Raw genomic sequence first — 18646 nt, forward strand, 5'->3', positions numbered from 1 at the left:
GGGTGCTGCAGGAGGCATCCATCCCATCTTCCCCCCCGCCGGCCTGCAGAGGAGAACTACAATGCTTATCCGGCCCTTGAAGAAATCCAGTTTGACACCTCTGTAGTAGATTGTTAGTAAGTGGCACCAATTTTAATAATGCCAATGAGGCATTATTAGCCTGGATCACTGCATTCATCACAATTTTATTTCACTATCAATACCACCTAAATCTGTTATCTGGTGAAATCCATAGACATTCCTGCACTGAATACTATGTTCCTGCACTGAAAACCATTATGCTACATATATTTTAAACTGTGTCATATGAACTAATTATAAATAAAAGTCAAGTGACTCTCCAAATATGGGGAATGTTTCAGGAATAATAAATGTTGGGATTGTTTCTATAGCACTGAGGGAAGGATTAAGGCTAAAAATATGCAACTTAGAATTTGTAATAATGTCATAAAAGATACTAAAATTAAAATATGTAGCCTCTGATTCAGATATAAATTACTGGTGGTGTAACTAAAATGAAATAGAAAGGCTTTGCTGTAGACACTATTTCTGGCACAGTTTAATATTTTACTTTCAAAATTTCTAATTGTTCAACATGGTTAAGAGAATATGAATACAGCTGCTAGTAGTGGATGATGGGAGATGGGGGAAGATAGAGGTCTACATTAGTTTAAATTAGCACTGGATGAAATTAAAAATGATACACCAAAACCCTTTAGTGAAAAAAATAAATTAACAGAAAGCCACATTGGATCACTCTTTTGTAGGATACTCCTGAAATTTAAAAATGAAGGGTTGAAAAAAAATCCCTGAAATCAAACCAATTTTTCTCAGTAAAACCCAGAATTCCTGAGGTGCATTGGGGAAACAGACCACCCACCAGAGTTGCAAAGAAAAGTCTACATTAAAGTTTTGCTTCAAGTTTGCCACAGCTAAGCCTAAAATAAATTATTTCAATTTTCAAACATAGCTGACACTGTGAGATCATAGAAGTATGGAGCTACTTTCAGTTTTGCACAGAATTCTTATGCAAAAATGCTTTAAACTATCGCACAAGTGTGGGTAAAAGATACTTTGCAACTGCTTGCAACCTCTAGTCTATGAGTGCTTTTCAAACTATATAGTTACTTAAGTATACAAAACTGCCTCTTTACCAACAAGTAAAAACACTACATTTAAACTGAATTTTCTGTCTTCTTTTCTGCCTCCCCCACTCCCCCACCCCAATTTTCCTTTCATCTTCTTTGGAGAAAAATTGGGGGCAACTAGGAATCTATTTGCATGACATGAGTTTAGTGCATTACATAGGAAATGTAATTTCCTAATTCTCCTTGAGTTTTTTGTCTATGTATGCATACACGTATATTATATTATATTTCAATGGTTGCCCAATTCACAAGAGCAACTTTGGGTAATTTGCAATTTCAAGAAACATAAAAACCATAAGATAATATAGTTAAATCTTCAGAACATTAAAAAAAAACAGGATAACAAAAGAACAGAGATAACAGTAACAGAAGTAACAATAATAACAGAAGCAACTTAGGCCAACAAACATATTTCTCCTTCAAAAGTTTCACATTTTCTACATGCTCATCCTAGTTTGGCCTAATGCTTGATGGAAGAGACGTGTTTAGGGGCCTGTGTGGAAGGACAAAAGGGTCAAGGACGAGACTGATGTTCCATAAGGCAGATGGAGGAGTCATTCCCCTTGGCCCCACTAAGTGGCACTGTTTCATGGAAGAACCTGAAGTATGCCCACCCTGCCAGTCTCATAGCCTGAGTAGAAAAATTGGGACACAGGAAGTCCTGCAAGTAACACAGCCCAGTACCATGAAGGGCTTTATATATGATAACCAGAAGCTTATCAGGAACCAGTGCAATTTGGGTGCACTGTCCAAAGTTGTGGTGGTACATTTGGAACCAGCTGCAGATTCCAGGTGGCTTTCAGTACAGTGCATGTAGAGTGTATTGGAGTAGTTTCGATGAAAGGCGACTAGGGCATGAATAACTGTGGACAGTCTTCCTGATCCAGAAATAGGCACAATTAGTATATAAGAGGGATTTGTGCAAATGCCTTCCTAGACGCAGTTGTTACCTATTGTTCCAGGAGGAGTTGAGAGTCTAACACGTTAGGAACACTTCATCATGAGCCCTGGTGGCACAATAGTTAGAATGCAATACTGCAGACTAACTCTGCCCACAGTCTGGAGTTCGATCCTGACGGGATCAAGCTTGACTCAGGGTTCCATCAATGAGGATCCAGATTGTTGGGGGCAATAGGCTGACATTGTAAACAACCCAGAGAGTGCTGTAAAGTACTATCAAGTAGTATATAAGTCTAAGTACTATTGCTACTGCTATCATGGGGAAAAAAACATCAATGTGGTCACTAACAGTTGATACTGATGGCACACAATAAAAATGTATTAGTAGACAATTATCAATATAATGAGATAATATATCCAATCTTAATGGAAAGTGGATTGGATGCAAGGAAAGGAAAGAGGATATGGAAGTTTCTTAGAACAGAGTGAAAGAACATGATATAGAGCGTGCAACATATGCTGTTACGTTAAGTCATATGAAAAAGGATACTTCATGGAATTATTAATTCAACAGAGAATGCGGATTTATTTATTTATTTATTTATTGAATTTCTATACCGCCCTACTCCCGAAGGACTCAGGGCGGTGCACCGCCATGAAATAAAACACATAGATATACAAAATTTAAAATCGAATAAAATGAATTAAATAAATTTGGCTGAATTAATACCCAATTTAAAATACCCATATTTTAAAATCCATTAAAAATTTAGAATTTACACTTAAAAGGGAGAAGATTTAGGCGAGGCCAGCTTGATGAAACAAAAGCGGATGATGGAAGAACACACATAAAAATGACTGTTGCCAAAAATAATGAAATACATTGCATAACGTGAACATAAGCTGCAAAGACAGCAAGAAACTGTTAAGCACAGGACAGAACATGCAGAAAAACTGCAATTTTGATGAAGAAACGTGGGTTAAGGCAGATCTTCCAGCAGAGTGAATGTTATTAAAACTAAAATATAAAATGATTTGGACTGAAACTGAAGTAAGAGAACAATAGAATGAGTAAAGATTGATTTGGGAATGATAACAATAAGTTGGAATTGAAATAATTGTGCTAAGTGCTCAAGAAAACACCAAGAGAATGCTAAAAAATGTAAGAATGAAGAGGCAGATAGTATTGGTGCAGAAATGTTAAAATATGGATGTGGTTTGCTTTTGGAGTGGCTCTGTGATTTATTTGTTTGTAAATATGCATCTGTGCCTGAAGATTGGAAGAATACTGTTATTGTTCACTTGCGCAAAAGGAAACTTTACAGGAGTGAATGTGAGATAAACAAACTAGAATTTGTTAACTGTGCCTAGAAAATTTTGTTTTGCAGAACTTGGATTGAAAGGGTACAAAAAGTGGCAATGCACAAAGTGCATGTTTTATGTCTGGGAGAGGTCATCACAGATAATTTTTTTGCTGTTCATTAAATAATTGACAAAAATGAATATGAAAAAGAAAAATTACTGTTGTAAAATTATTGTTGTATTCATTGTGACAAAAGTCTCTGATAAAATGAATAGGTGTGAATTATGAATTTTTTTGTGCATGGAGTTGAAAGTTGGATGCGGAATAGAGCATGGATGGGACATGATGGAACTAAATTATGTGTGAGAATAGACTGAATGCTTAGCTAATGGTGTAATGTTGAACAAGGAGTAAGTGTAGTGTCCCCTTGTTTGTTTAAGGTTATTGGTCAGCTTTCTGTTTAACATTCTAATTAGGCATCACTTCACATATTTTTTTCAATTGCTATTGTACATATTTTCCAAATTGCCAAAAGTATGAATTCTCTCCCCAGTATATGAGCAAAGAACTGTAATCTTATTCATGATTTGCAAAGTAGGTTAAACTCTCCTTTTAATTAAACATGATTTCCTAAACAGACATGTAATGTCAAAATAAGAGCCTTGGTGGCGCAGCAGACTAAAGCACTGTTAAGTAACGCCAGCTGCCTGCAATTACTGCAAGTTCAAATCTCACCAGGCTCAAGTTGACTCAGCCTTCCATCCTTTCGAGGTAGGTAAAATGAGGACCCGGTTTGTGGCGGCAATAAGCTGACTTTGTATAAAAAAGAACACCACTTAGGGGGGGGTGAAAGCCCTACTAAGCAGGTATATACTGTATTTTCCGGCGTATAAGATGACTTTTTAACACATGAAAATCTTCTCAAAAGTCAGGAGTCGTCTTATACGCTGAGTGTCATTCTCCTGTAACCAGGCAGACCAGCCCGAAAGGCTCTGACAAGCCTTAAATGGCTCTGGCGATCCAAGCTCTGAGGATCCCAGCTGAGTTGCCTGCTAATCAGGCAACTCAGCTGGGATCACCAGAGCCATGTAAAAGAAAAAAAGTTTTCCCCCTCCAGCTTGCTTACCTTAGCTGCTAGTCGCAACGCTTGCCTTGCTTCGCTTGCCTGAATCCATTCCATCAGCAAGCAACTCCCTGCCTGCAATCAAGCAGGCAGGGAGTTGTGGACTTCAACTCCCAGAATTCCTCAGCCAGCAAAACAAAGCTGGCTGAGGAATTCTGGGAGTTGAAGTCTACAAGTCTTAAAGTTGCCAAGGTTGGAGACCCCTGTTCTATTGGGTAAGTTTTTTTCCCCTTTGGGAGTTTTAAAAAAAAATAGTTAATTGATATTTTTTTTTAGTTGTTCTTTTTTAGACCTAGCCATTTAAAGTTTAGGAAGTTTTAAATTTAGCTTTCATATAAAAATAAAAATAAAATAATATAATATAATATTTGTGCAGCTTTGTGAGATTTAGTGTGTTTCTGTAGTGTTTCACTCTAACTACACAAACACACAAAATCTCACAAAGCTGTATGTGGAATTTTGTGTGTGTAAAGTGTGAAAGTTGGGTTTTGGGGCTTTTTGTGGCTATGTGAGGTTCCTGCTTGTTGCAGGGGCCATTTTGGGTCTAGCACAGCTGCTTTTACATTGTGGGTGAGCCAGTTGATGTTTTTTAATTTTTATTTGGTGTGCGTTGGAAGAGGGGTAGTCTTATATGGTGAGTATAGCCCAAACCCTATATTTTAACAGGAAAAGTCGGGGGTCATCTTATACGCCCAGTCGTCTTATACACCGGAAAATACGGTACAAAAGTATGAAGGCTATTGCTTAACGCATTGTAAGCCGCCCTGAGTCTCTGGAAAAGGGCGGCATATAAATCAAACCAATAATAATAATAATAATAATAATAATAATAATAATAATAATAATAATAATTATAATTATAATTATAATTATAATTATAATAATAATAATAATAATAATAATTATAATTATAATTATAATTATAATTATAATTATAATTATAATTATAATTGTTTTTGTTAACTACCTCAGCAGGAAGCTGGCATAAGTAGAGCTTCTCCAAGACAAGCTATGCTAAGGAGATTTATTAGTCAAGGTAGGAATTGCCATTATGAAAGAAATCACACAAAAAAATCTTGAAGCTCTTTTTCCAACCACAAGATGTAACAGTCTGAACCCACTCTTTTGGGCACAAGGGATAATTTCTTCCTCTGTATCTCTGTATTGTTAGAAGATTAGTCTATTTCAGGCTGTTTTGCTTGTTACCTTCAGAGAACTGATTCTTACATTTTTCTTGGTAGCACTGAGGAAGATTACCATTCAATTCTTTCAGTTTTTTGTTTTAATTTTCCAATTCACTCTATCAACATGGGGTTACCTGATGAACTCTCATTTAATTACAGGTAGTCCTTGACCTACGACCACAATTGAGCCCATAATTTCTGTTGTTAAGTGAAACATTTAAGTGAGTTTTGACCCATTTTACCACCTTTCTTGCCATAGTTGTTACATGAAACATTGCAGTTGTTAGTTACTAACAAGATTGTTAAGTGAATCTGGCTTCCCCATTGACTTTGCTTGTCAAAAGGTCACAAAAGGTGATCATACGACCTTGAAACACTGCAACTGCATGCCAGTTGCCAAGCTTTCCAATTTTGATCACATGACCATGGGGATGCTACTACAGTCGTAAGTGTGAAAGGTGGGCATAACTCACTTTTTTCAGTACTGTTGTAACTTTGAAAGGTTACTAAAAATGGTTGTAAATCAAGGACTACCTGCAACACCCCTCAGCAGTCATAAAATCCAAAAAAATAATTTACTGTATTTTAGCTCTCTTGTCCCACAGTTTAGCTGAGCCAACCATCCAGAGTGGCTTTGTGTGATAAAATGAAGGAAAACCCCAAGATATACCACCTAGACTCATGAAGAAAAGTTGGGAAATAAATCAAATAGTTTCATGAAAACCAGATACAATCTTGCAATGTTCTTGATAAAGTATGGTGCCTGCTAAAAGCTAATTCCAATATTATATTGCATTGCATTGCATTGCAATTCTACCTTTTTCTCCTTAATGGATTTTGGGGCTGCAGGAAGAAAAAAAAAGACAGGACAATTAAAATTAAAGCTATCATTTTGACACTGGCCCCATCCACTTGCTCAATAGGTTGTCTGTTTAAAATAGAGCATATGATGGAAGAAGAAAAGGAACTGACAGTTATTTGACTGCCTAAGTCAATAGAAGTTTCACATTCTGTCCTTCACATTGATTTTTAGAAAGGAAAGTGAGTTTAGAGCAAGCTATCATCTATCTATCTCTCTTTCTTCACTTCCTGGTACTTCCAGCACTGAGCCTCTCCTATGCTGCTCAAAGTGCCTTGGGTCGGAAGTAACCAATCTCTAATAAAGGTCAATAGAATAACACCTCTGAATAGATGGGAAAACCAACAGATGAATTCTGGCAAGGCTACCATTTAAGTTTTTGAAATATCCAATCCAAATTACTTAACTATTATAGATAGAATTGTTCTTCAAGATCAAACCTAAGTACATAAAGGACCCAATTGTTAGATAGGCCAACTCAAACTTTTTTTTTAATCCCACTATCAGATTCTTGTTGAGTAATGACAGAAAATAGCACAAGACACCATTGCTTATGTCCCAAATTTGATAGTAACAGTCCTAGGCTGTATTACCAGAGAGACAGAATCAAGCAGGGTAGATAAAAATTGGTGATTTTTAAATTTTAAATCGGATTTTTTTATTTAAATCAGATTTATTTTAATAAAATGCTTAAGTAAAAATCTAAAGATAGTTTTCTATTTAAGATACATTAATAATTTAGTTTATTCAGCATGAAATGGAGCTTAGTTATGTAGCATGAGGCTATATATATTCTGCAATATTGAGACTGGGTAAGTCAACAGCAAGTCAGAGGAGGAGGAGCTGCAGGGCAGAGATGATAGTTGCTCTTTAAAACTTATGATTTAAATTGAGTTCATTTAAATCAAGCCTTTTTACTAGTGATTTAAATCATGATTTAAACCGACCTGATTTAAATCAAATCCACCCTGGAATCAAGATCACATAAAGTGTTAATACCACTTTACAATGCCTTGGTAAGACCAAACTTGAAATACTGCATCTAGTTTTGGTCATCATGATATATAAAAAAATACAGAGAAAAGCAACAGATGATTAGTGGACTGGAGGCTAAAACATACAAAGAATGGTCACTGGAATTGGCTATGTCTAGTTTGATGAAAAGAAGGACCAAGTGGAACATGATAGCAGTGTTCCAATATCGCAGGGGCTGCCACAAAGAAGAGGAAGTCAAGTTATTCTCCAAAGCACCTGAGGGCAGGACAAGAAGCAATGGGTGGAAACTAATCAAGGAGAGAAACAACCTAGAACTAAGGAGAAATTTCCTGACAGTTAGAACAATTAACTAATGGAACGACTTGCTCCAGAAGTTGAGGGTGCTCTAACTCCAACACTGGAGGTTTTTAAGAAGATTGGACAGTTATTTATCTGAAATGGTATAGGGTTTTCTGCTTGAGAAGAAGGTTGGACTAGATCATCTGTAAGGTCTTCTAAGGTCTCTTCCAATTCTGTTATTCTATTCTATTCTATTCTATTCTGTATTCTGTTATAGTATTTTTCAGACTTAACCATGTGAACTTCATCTCCCAGAATTCAGCATGCTGGCTGGAGAATTCTGCATTTTCTACATTGCAGAAAACCCAAAGATTCACAGTCTATTTTTTTTAAAAAAGACTGGATGTTTAATTTTTTTTTAATAGACTATTCTGAAACTGATCTGAAGAGGCAGACATAGCACATCATCTGTTATCAGGGATAATGGAGGTCACACCAAAGCACACAATCATCTATTGCAGGAAAATCAATTTTGTGAAAAGCCATGCCTTCCCTGTAGATAATGACTTTAATTTCAGGTTTTGAAAAGCTACAAATTAACCCTCCAAGAACAGGTGGCAGAAACAGTGTTGACCTCTCTGCATCCCAAATTTTTCATCTGCTATTGTGTCCTGCTCAGGTTGCCATTTGAGACAAAATATACTGAATTAACAAAGTTCTTTACAGGAGAAATGGCTTTGAACATTCATTTTAGCGGATGTTACACTTTCCTGTTTTTTTCCCTTCTTTCCTTTTTAAACATCCATTAAATGGATGTTTAAAAAGACAATGTTAATCAAACAAAGCTGGCTAACTAACTAACCAACCAACCTTGTGACAATGGATTTGTTTACTACTCTACAGTCTGAAAATAAAATGTTTCAAGTTTGTTAGGCCACACATAAAATGGCCTTTGGAAAATTCTTTATCAGGTCCTCTGTCTCATTTCTCAGAAAACGTGACTGACCTGTTTGCTATAACTTGTATCATTTTCCATTTAAATATTTAAATATTAAGATCAAATTACAATGTAATTTAAACAAGATTTACTTCAGTTAAAAAAAAGTGCCAGACTCCTAATTGATACCCCAATCTGAATCTGCTACAAATATTACCTCTACATCTCAGAGATGTAGGCTGCTTCTAGACAAATCTGATATTTCACACTGATTTCATTAACTTCAAAATGTTTCTCATTCTACTCCTTCACCAACCAACCTCTCAACTCCCTCCCTTTCAGTATCTTCCTCAGAACTTTCTATCCAATCCCTGCCCTGCTGGTTTGTGTATAAGCCTCCTCTATGTCTTCCAAGTGGCCTAACTGGAATAATATATTCCAGTCTGCCTTATGATTAGAACTCACACTGCTGCCACAGATCTGAGGGTTTGCAATCTCATCACAGCACAGTACATATGCTGGGCAGATGAGCTGATTTATTTTTGACTCAGGTGTGGTCTAACCCAAACCCAAACCCTGGGCGGGTGGAAGTGGGGCGGGAAAGAGACAGTTTTTCCATTTGCATCACTGAAGTACTGCAGAGCTTCTGGGTGATGTGTTTTCCTGTAACTCTTGCCTCAGCCCACCTCCCGGCTCCTGGGCTTCAGCTGATGTTCCTCTCCCTTCACAAGTCCTTAAAAGAAAAAGGCAGCCTGACAGATTCCCCTCATGGCAACCTTTCAGAAGCACATCATCCTGCAGAATCCACCTTAGACCACAGCCAAGATTGTCAGTTCTGCCTCGGTTGCTTTCAGATTCTTGGAATTGTTCCAGACAGCACGGAAACCCAGCAAAGGAAGCAGGGGTGATGTTGACAACAGCCTTGTCTGCTTCCCATTGTTTCTGGCACCAAGCCAGCTAGCCTGCTACAGACCAGGCTGCTCTTTTCCTGTTTTAACTACTTTCAGGTGGATAGTTAAGGAAGAAAGAGTCTAGCCATTTCTTCTCCTTCTTTACCTTTGGTTGAAGAAGGGAAAGAGGTATACAATAGTTAATCTTAAATGCAGTGGCGCCTTGCAAAGTATAGTTTTAGCTGTTGGGTACATTACCTAATTGCAAAACTGCCACCATGCTATTGTTTTACCCAGCAAGAACCTTCCACCTCCTAGAAACTTTTCAGTGCAACAATGGAATGGAGACCAGGCATTACTGCAGCTATTCCTTTGTAACAATTATTCAAATTGTTTGTAAAAAAAAAAGGTAGGTAAACATGGAGATTACATATTAGAAACATGAATGTGTGTGTGCATTCTATTTAGCTTCCCCCCTGCTTTACTGAATGTATGAGTGCATAGAGTGGTATCTTTTTTTGCTCCAAGACTTCTTGTATCTTAGGTAAATTACTGAATTATTATTTTTTGTACTCTCATATTAGTCAACTGGAAAGAGAACACCGATGGGCTCATACTTTCCTGATTTGGCATTTCAAGTTCAGCAGAATACCATCTACAATCAGATTTAAGAGGGACAGGAAAATGAAAGCACTACCATGTAAGAAGGACCTTTAGAAAACAACCACACACAGTGTTAATTTATGAGACAGATGAATTGGCTAATAAAAGACAGCCAGAAAATGGAGGGAAATCCTATTCTACAAGATTGAGACATAGAAAGGTTTATAGGAAAACTTGGCCTGGTAATGGAAACAAATGGATAGAGAAACACAAATCAAGATTGAGAGGCTATTTAGAAACAGGAACTAAAACCTCTCAGGTAGGCTTTTAAAAACTGGAAGAGGCTGCTCCATTTCTGTTTTTGCCTTCTGCTTCTGTTCCTGTTTGAGCTCTTCTCCAACTATGGCTAAAAACCAGGATGAACTTTGGAAAGCAAGGTACTTGTTTGAATATGAATTTCTTTTAGGGTTAGGATTTTGGCTGAATTAACCTTCTCTTCTTATTTTTTTTCCCCTTTCTTTTTGGTGTCTATTTTTAGTTCTTTAACTTTGATTGACATACTGTAATAGAGATATGAATTCTGAATGCATCAGTGGCAATTATTTTGAGTAAAGGTTTTTTTTCTTATAGAAGCAACCTATTCAAGGAAGAGATTATTGCCACTTGTGTGAGCTAATTTAGCTCAAGCCAACATTTTTCAGATCTGCACATACATGCATGCACTCCATTATATAGATCTACACAAAAATTAGACATTTCTCCAAGATACCAATCTATCACTAGAGTGCACTACTAAATTTTCACAATGTTTTGGTCTTTGCTCAACTAAGCCTATTTCTTGTAGCTTGGTGGTGGCATTGTTCAAATTACAACCTTACAATTACGCAATTACAAACTGTGATGCTCTGAAGATCTTGTGGATAGTTTTGCATCATCAGCATCTACAAAGTTTTATATAAAGTCCACAATTATTATTTTTGTTTTTAAAAAGCCCTTAATGATTGTTTAACAAATCTCTTAACAGTGATCCAGTTAGCGGTTTTGATACTATTGCAGTAAAAAAGAAATAAAGTCTGTTTCAGGTTAAATTCAATTCCTTGTGATTTCAAGGATACATCCATGTTATTCTTTTTGCAGCAATATGGAAGCTATTTTCTATTTTTTTTTTATTGCAGGATTTTTTTCAACTTTCATGTCTAGCTAGTTCCAGAATTCCTTGGAGAGTTCCCATCAAAAGCTAAACAGGTTTACTATACTTATGTTAAACACAGAAAGTATTAATATATAGGCCATTTACAACCTTTATTTATCTGTATTTGCCTCCCTGTTCTTATTTAAAAACAGGATGGTGACAAGATGAAAAACATGCAAATTTATTGCTTTAAGTAGCATTCAGTCTCCTTTGATGTCCACAATTGACACTCCCTAAATATGAACTCACGGAGTTGAGCTTACTATCATTATGAATCTAGGTTACAGTGTATAAAATGGTTCTTCTTTTTCAGTCTTTATCCCATTACATTGCTATTCAAAATTCCTGATTTTAGATGGAGTCACAAAACTGAAAAATTGTGAAATTATATATATTATTAACTTTCCATATATTTGGTTTAGTAATAACATGCAGTATCTTGTATGTTATGAAAAGGCCTTGTGCCCATTTTAATGAAATCTACTGGCTAAATTAATACATATACTAATAAAGACAATGGAAGCAAATTATGACTGCACATCTGTCCACTTCATTTTGAGATGCAATTTCTCTAACTGATATTTGTGAAAGTATCATTGTAACCCGAGTTTCCAACATAAACTGACGACAAAAATCTTAAAATATGAAAATAAAGTGAAAAGCTGTGCAATTAAATGGACAATCAAAACAACTCTTCCTTACCAAACAGTCCTAAAAGTTTAGAAAAGTGTCTTGAACTGGACCTCAGTATTCTTTTCTATACTCTAGAAAATAGAGTATAGAACTTGGATGGAACCATTAATCTAAACTTAATGCAGTGAAGCAGACTAGGAGAACTACATCTTCAACTATGCATCTCTCAACTCAACAAAAACCAGATGACTTAGCAGGCTCAGCCAAAAAATGTAATTTACTTATAAGCTGAGTTGTCACAGACCAAATTCTTAAGCAGTGCTTGGCTTGTACAGCTTTTAATACCACTGTTCATTACTGTTTTTTACAAAATAAAGTAACTCTTTCTGGAACTGAAAAATTCAATAAAATTGTAATAAGATATTGCTTTCTTCTGATGTTCTCATCATGTCACATTTACACTTTCCCTCCCTTCCATTTCAGGTGTATCTGCAACTCAAACCATTCTTGAATTATTTAACTACACAGTCCAAATTTCTTATACAAGCCTATATCCATCTCCTTTTGCTGGTAAGCCTCCTTTCAAATTCTTCTGATTTTATATCATGCCACAAAGATGCACTCCTAGGAACGAGCAAGATTTGTTCCAACAAATTTCAACATGTGTGTTATGATGACATGTCAGAATTAGAATTAGAATTTTTTATTGGCCAAGTGTGATTGGACACACAAGGAATTTGTCTTGGTGCATATGCTCTCAGTGTACATAAAAGAAAAGTTATACTGTACTTCACAATACTTTTCAATATTGTAATAATAATTTTCATATATTGATATTGACACACGAGTTCTACAAAATACCAACTTGTATGGACAATGTAAGATTATAGTACTCTCATAACAAAATATTATGAGGAATAATATTTAGGAATAAATACATGAATCACACTTTTAAACACAGGACTGTAATATCACATTCTTTACTTCACTAACATTTTTTAAGCTATAGACATAATTTCAACCAGTTTCAAATACTCATGGCAAATGAGAGAGTGATATTTTCTAGATATATATATATTTTTTAATTTGATTTATATGCCGCCCTTCTCCAGAGACTCAGGGCAGCTTACAATGCGTTAAGCAATAGCCTTCATACTTTTGTATATTTATACAAAGTCAGCTTATTGCCCCCACAAACTGGGTCCTCATTTAACCTACCTTAGAAAGGATGGAAGGCTGAGTCAACCTTGAGCCTGGTAAGATTCGAACCTGCAGAAATTGCAGGCAGCTGTGTTAATAACAGGGTGCATTAAACCACTGTACTATCAAGGCTCTTTCCCTGCTTTCTTTAATAATATAATATTATTATAGCTGCTTTCTTTAATAATATAATATTCTTTATTAGACTATTAATAATAATATTAATAATATAATATTCTTTATTCTTTATTATCTTTAATAATATAATATTCTTTAACCAGGAGAAACCAGGAGACCATGAATTATAATCCACTTTAGCCATGAAAGCCAACTGGGTGACTTTGGACCAGGGTTGTTGCAGTATAAAAATAGGAGAAGGTATGTCTGCTGCCTTGAGTTACTTAAAAAGTAATAAAATCAATAAATAAACTGGTAAAACTGATAAAAATCAAAATCAAATCAATAAATAAACTGGTACTAATTTCACTTATAATATCATAAATGATTTTGATCAGATTTGAATAATCACAAATCCAAATGTGCATTATTCATATTCTTGCATGGAATCACTTTGCTCTTTCCTTTTTGCAAGTGAATAAACTGTGTGGTTTTTGTAGACTTGTTTTATTGTTCCAACAGGGAATGTATTAATAGCCTCCAACTTCAAACCATGGTTCCATTTTCTTGTTTGTTGGAAACCATAAAAAATAGTTTCCCACTTAGAGCATAATGGAAAGCTATAATTAACCATTTCCTGGCTTTTCTTGCTCACCTGCACAAAGAATGAATTGAAACAACTGCCTATGAAATACAGGAAGCATATTCTTATTTTAGACTACAAAATGGAGATTTGTCAAGTTATGTGGGTATCGTACTCTATAATTTCAAAAAGGGGTTTTATCTATGCATTTATTATTTTAAAAATCTTTAAGAGAAAACATCACATCATTTAGAGTAGCACAGCACTTTTCCTTTACATTCTAAATCTAAATAGTGAAATACAAAAATCACATCTGCAGGACTCATCTTCATCTAAAAGTACAAAATGTAATTTTGGACCTCAGGAGTCAAAATTATCTTTCTTGCAAAAATTAATTTTTTTTCCAGGTACCGGTACATATGGAACAATTGCAGCTTCTTTAAAGCATAGATGTTAAAAACTATTTTTAACTAATTCAAAGAAGTCAGTTCTGGAAGTTTATATTTTATGCAATTATGCATCAAAAACAGTACAACAATGTAATATCGTACTTATTAAAATATAACAAAATGCAAAGTACTTTACAAAGTAATATATTTTATAAGGCATAATGGTAAAATATAAAGCTGATATTTAAAAGAAATTGCTAATTGTGAAAAAGTTATGAGAAGTATCAAGTTAACATAAATAATGTTAAAAAGTTGCAGAAAACTAGAATAGCAAATTATCTCAGAATTACATACATACAACAGTCTTGTATGTAGTCTTCATTCTTTCAGCCTACTCGTTTGCTAGTTAGGGATGCCAGATTATAATAATTTACTTAAAAAGTCAATATTAAGATCTTTGAGAATTGTTAGTATATAGTAATGGTTTATAACAATATTTGCCTTTTCTACCTATGAAAAATACCACTGTGCATTAGACAATTAAACATACATTAATAATTCTCAACTATCTACTGTACTGCAGCAATTAATCCTGTTTTAAGAAAGTATACTGTGTGTATGAGTGTGCATCATTTGTATAAATCCTCTCAGTGCAAAATATGAGATCAGTATCCATCACTGAGGTTCAGAGTTATTGTTCTCCCCTCCTCTAATGTAGATTCTTTTGATTAGAAAACTACTGTGAAGCATTTCAAATATTTAAAAAACATACCTCTAGCTCTCGTGCTGTGATGCTTGCTGTCTGTACTTCCAAACCACAATTTGCTCTCTTGGCTGTGAAATAAAAGGGATAATCCTTTGCCACCATGGTGGCTGAAGTGGGAGCAGTTTCGGAGATCACTGCTGATTCTGTAGTCTACTGAATACTGAAAGGAAAGCCAAATCTTCTCTTTACAGCCTCCGAGGCGTTTAGCAGCTTGGTGTTTGAACCTCCTCCTGCTGCTGCATTATCGAAGACAACTCTTGTATCCCACAGAAACAGGAAGCAGAACAGCTCTTGAGTGTGTCAAGAAAGTGTAACCGAATACGGCTTATTCCTGAGACCCACCCACTGACATTGGATGGGAGGAGAATGGCTGACATACATCAGTTTACATCAGCTATATACAGCAATTTACTCAAAGCATATTCAGGTCAGTGGAAAAACCTGCACTAAAACCATATATATTCAGAAAGCAGAGGAAAACAACACATACTGCTCATAGACCTCATCTGTTTAAAAATACTATGTGAATAATGAATGTTTACATCTAAAGTGTAACATTCAAGAATATTAGATATATGCACACAAAAAAAAGAAAGGTGGAATTCTGTATGCTTAGTTCTACATTTTTATAAAGATCATTGACATATACAATTCCTCCTCCATCCCTCCCAAATATTCTAAAATGGTACATTCTCCTCAATCATAAGTTATCTTATGAAAACAGTTTTGTTTTCATATATACATACACACATGCACAGACTCATTCAAACATACATAGGCACAAACTATATTTATGTGAGTAGTGTTAATTATGGATATATATGCACTTAAAAAAATTAAATCTCTTTATAGTTACGCCCCTTCAATATTATTTTCTGAACTGTAGTTATTGAAGTAATGATCTACTAGGGGGAAAAACCAAGTCAAACGCTTGTTTATCTACCATTGTTGCCTTTTCTCATTGGGCAGCAGAAATGTCTTTTTAGACAGTTAAACTGCACATCAGTTTAAACAGACAGGTTCTACTTCTCCAATGCAAATAACATCAAGCAAAAAAATTATGGCCCCATGGATGCTAGAGTGTTTGAATCCATGTTGTCTACCAAAGTATAAAAGGGGACATAAGACTTTTGGAGGCACTTTAATGTAAGAGACATATGGCAAAATATTCTATACATATACTTTGTATTTTATTTCTATTAAACTTTTTCCATTAGCTGCTTAAAGTGCAATTGCAAAACAACATATTCAGGGATGCAAGAAAAACAACTGTGATTGAAACAATCAGAAAAGGGGAAAAACTTTTAAAAAACATTACAGAAGAAATTGCAAAAGTTGCAAAAGTTATCAACAATAAAGTATGATTTACTAAAGATATGGAGAGTTTTGTATTTTTAAAAAAAGTGTAACCAAATTACAGCACTTAATTCTTATAATTTTTGTAAACAAATATTGTAAGGAAGCTTCAATCCTAAATTGATTTTGCATTTTCAGATATTTTTCATTGGATATATTCTGTCTTTTTATCTAGTGATTTGGCCAATGCATTTTAAAGGTGCAGAATCAATTCTTCAGGATTATGTTTTAACTTGTTATTAATCAACCTAGAATTCCCAAGAAAATAGAGAAAAATTCTATTATCAGACAAGGCTACATATTGTTATAATAATCTATCTTTTCCAAAGTCTTAAATCATTCAGCACTGAGGTTTTTTTTTTTTCTATCCCGGGATCTGGATGCTAAACACTTTTTCTCTGCAAATTCTAAGCATGCTCAATAGTACAATGCCTACTTCCTACAGTGGAAAATAAAGCTGATAAAATCTGATACAAAGTCATTTATGAGAATTTGAGAATTATACAATATTTATTTCAGAACTTGAATGTGGGTCTTGGAGAAACTCCAAATTAGAAAACATAAGAGATACCCAGAGCAGTCCTGGAGGAAAACAGAACTTCATCTAAGTATAGGGAAAGAGCATTTCTTAAGGATTACCTATTAGCAATAAGGCCAGTAAAATTATTATATCTGCAGAAAGCTGGCAGGCAGCCCCGATCATCTTGAGTAAGACGGGTTCAGGAGAACACTTACAGGATGGCTGGGAGGACTATTCTATATGTCTATCAATTAAAGTTACTCAGATTCAGCTGGAATTGGAATCTGAATATACAGATCCTTTGGACTAGCATGAGTTATGGTCTCACCAAATAATTTGGTGATCCAGATGAAGAAGATTAGGATCTTTGGAATTATGAGTTCAGCTCTCTGTTTTTCAGATTAAGGTTCCTTCCTTTTAAGGACTAAGAATTAAGGACTCTCAAGAGGTAGAGAATGCTTATTTGAGAGAGGTGTTGTTTCCTCGTCTTGAAAGAGGAGGTTGCCCGGCCTCTCAAGAAACCATCAATGGACCAACAGAACTGCACAACTTTCATCTATTTGAAGGAAGGTAGTTGTTTTACAGCTCCAGAAGGCCTTGGAGGATTATCTGGATCTCTTTCGGATGGGATTAAGGAAACCCTACTCATGATAACTCACATAATCTCCCATTTGAATTAGTGTAATGCATATTACATGGAGCTTTCCCTGAAGAGAATTCAGAGGCTGCAATATATATACTGTTGCAACACAAGTAATCCTGAGAGTTTTATGGCACTCATATTCTCCACTCGTTGTATTGACTTCCAATGAGTTTATGCATGTGATTCAAAGTTCTGGTTATCACCTACAAAGCCCGATGTGGCAAAGAGCCAGAGTATTTGTGGGGAGAGCACCTTTACCAATTATTTTTGCTCACTCCACAAGAACTAACAGGGAGGGCATCCTGCATGGCTCTTCTATCCTGGAGTGTCATCTTGCTGGACCCCAGAGGCATAAATCTCTTTGTTGCATCACCTGCTCTATAGAACAGCATCCCACCAGATTTCAATGGCCTTGACTTTGTTGGCCTTTTGCAAAGCATTAAAGCCCTGGCTGTCCCCATAGGAATTTGGGCTGGAAAGTTAAGCAGGCTCTGCTGGTTGATCTGGTTGGCTGTTGTTTTACTGCTTGCAAACTGGAATTATTTTTAGATCTCAGAGATAAGCTATGTTGTTTATTCAAGTTGTTTTTATTTTTACTGCTTTTGGTTTTAATCCTTTGTACACTGCCCAGAGCAATTGTTATGAGATGGGTGACCATTAGATTACTCAAATTAATAAGGGAGTGGATAAATCTTAATGCTAGTTAATACTGGCCCATGAAAATAAACTTTTAAAGGCAGGCAGAGAAATGCTAAGAAATTGCTTTCAGAGAGAATGGAAAAGAGGGAGAAGGAAAGTTCTAAACAAAATTATAAAAAGTAAGGAGGGAGAGTTTTTTTGGAGGGGGGGGAATGAAAACCAGTTTGGAAGAGGAAGAATTGTCTCTCTGAAGGAGCAATCCAGACACCATTACATCTGATAGGCTGGACCGTGGATCCATCTGATCAATAGCTCTACGGGGCAAGCAAGAATAGGAGACTGGCAGGGTAGAAGTCAAGGTGGAAGCAAAAAACTGTAATATCCTT

General features: G+C 35.5%; 1 protein-coding gene across 3 annotated transcripts in view; it reads right to left on the minus strand.

Annotated features, from left to right (window-relative positions):
• Positions 1-18646, minus strand: part of ARHGEF3 (Rho guanine nucleotide exchange factor 3) — a 134662-nt gene that overhangs the window by 27757 nt on the left and 88259 nt on the right. Inside the window, exon 1 of one of the 3 annotated variants that reach the window (XM_034436787.3) lies at positions 15109-15424. The exons of the other annotated variants lie outside the window; for them this stretch is intronic. Within the exon in view, the coding sequence (XP_034292678.2) occupies positions 15109-15204 (96 nt within the window). The 5' untranslated portion in view covers positions 15205-15424. Of the gene's footprint in view, positions 1-15108; positions 15425-18646 lie in introns of those variants that run through there. 3 annotated transcript variants of the gene reach the window in all.

The sequence above is a fragment of the Pantherophis guttatus genome, chromosome 2 (genome assembly GCF_059756535.1).
Source record: "Pantherophis guttatus breed Tessera chromosome 2, ASM5975653v1, whole genome shotgun sequence".
In the NCBI taxonomy this organism is placed as follows: Eukaryota; Metazoa; Chordata; class Lepidosauria; order Squamata; family Colubridae; genus Pantherophis; species Pantherophis guttatus.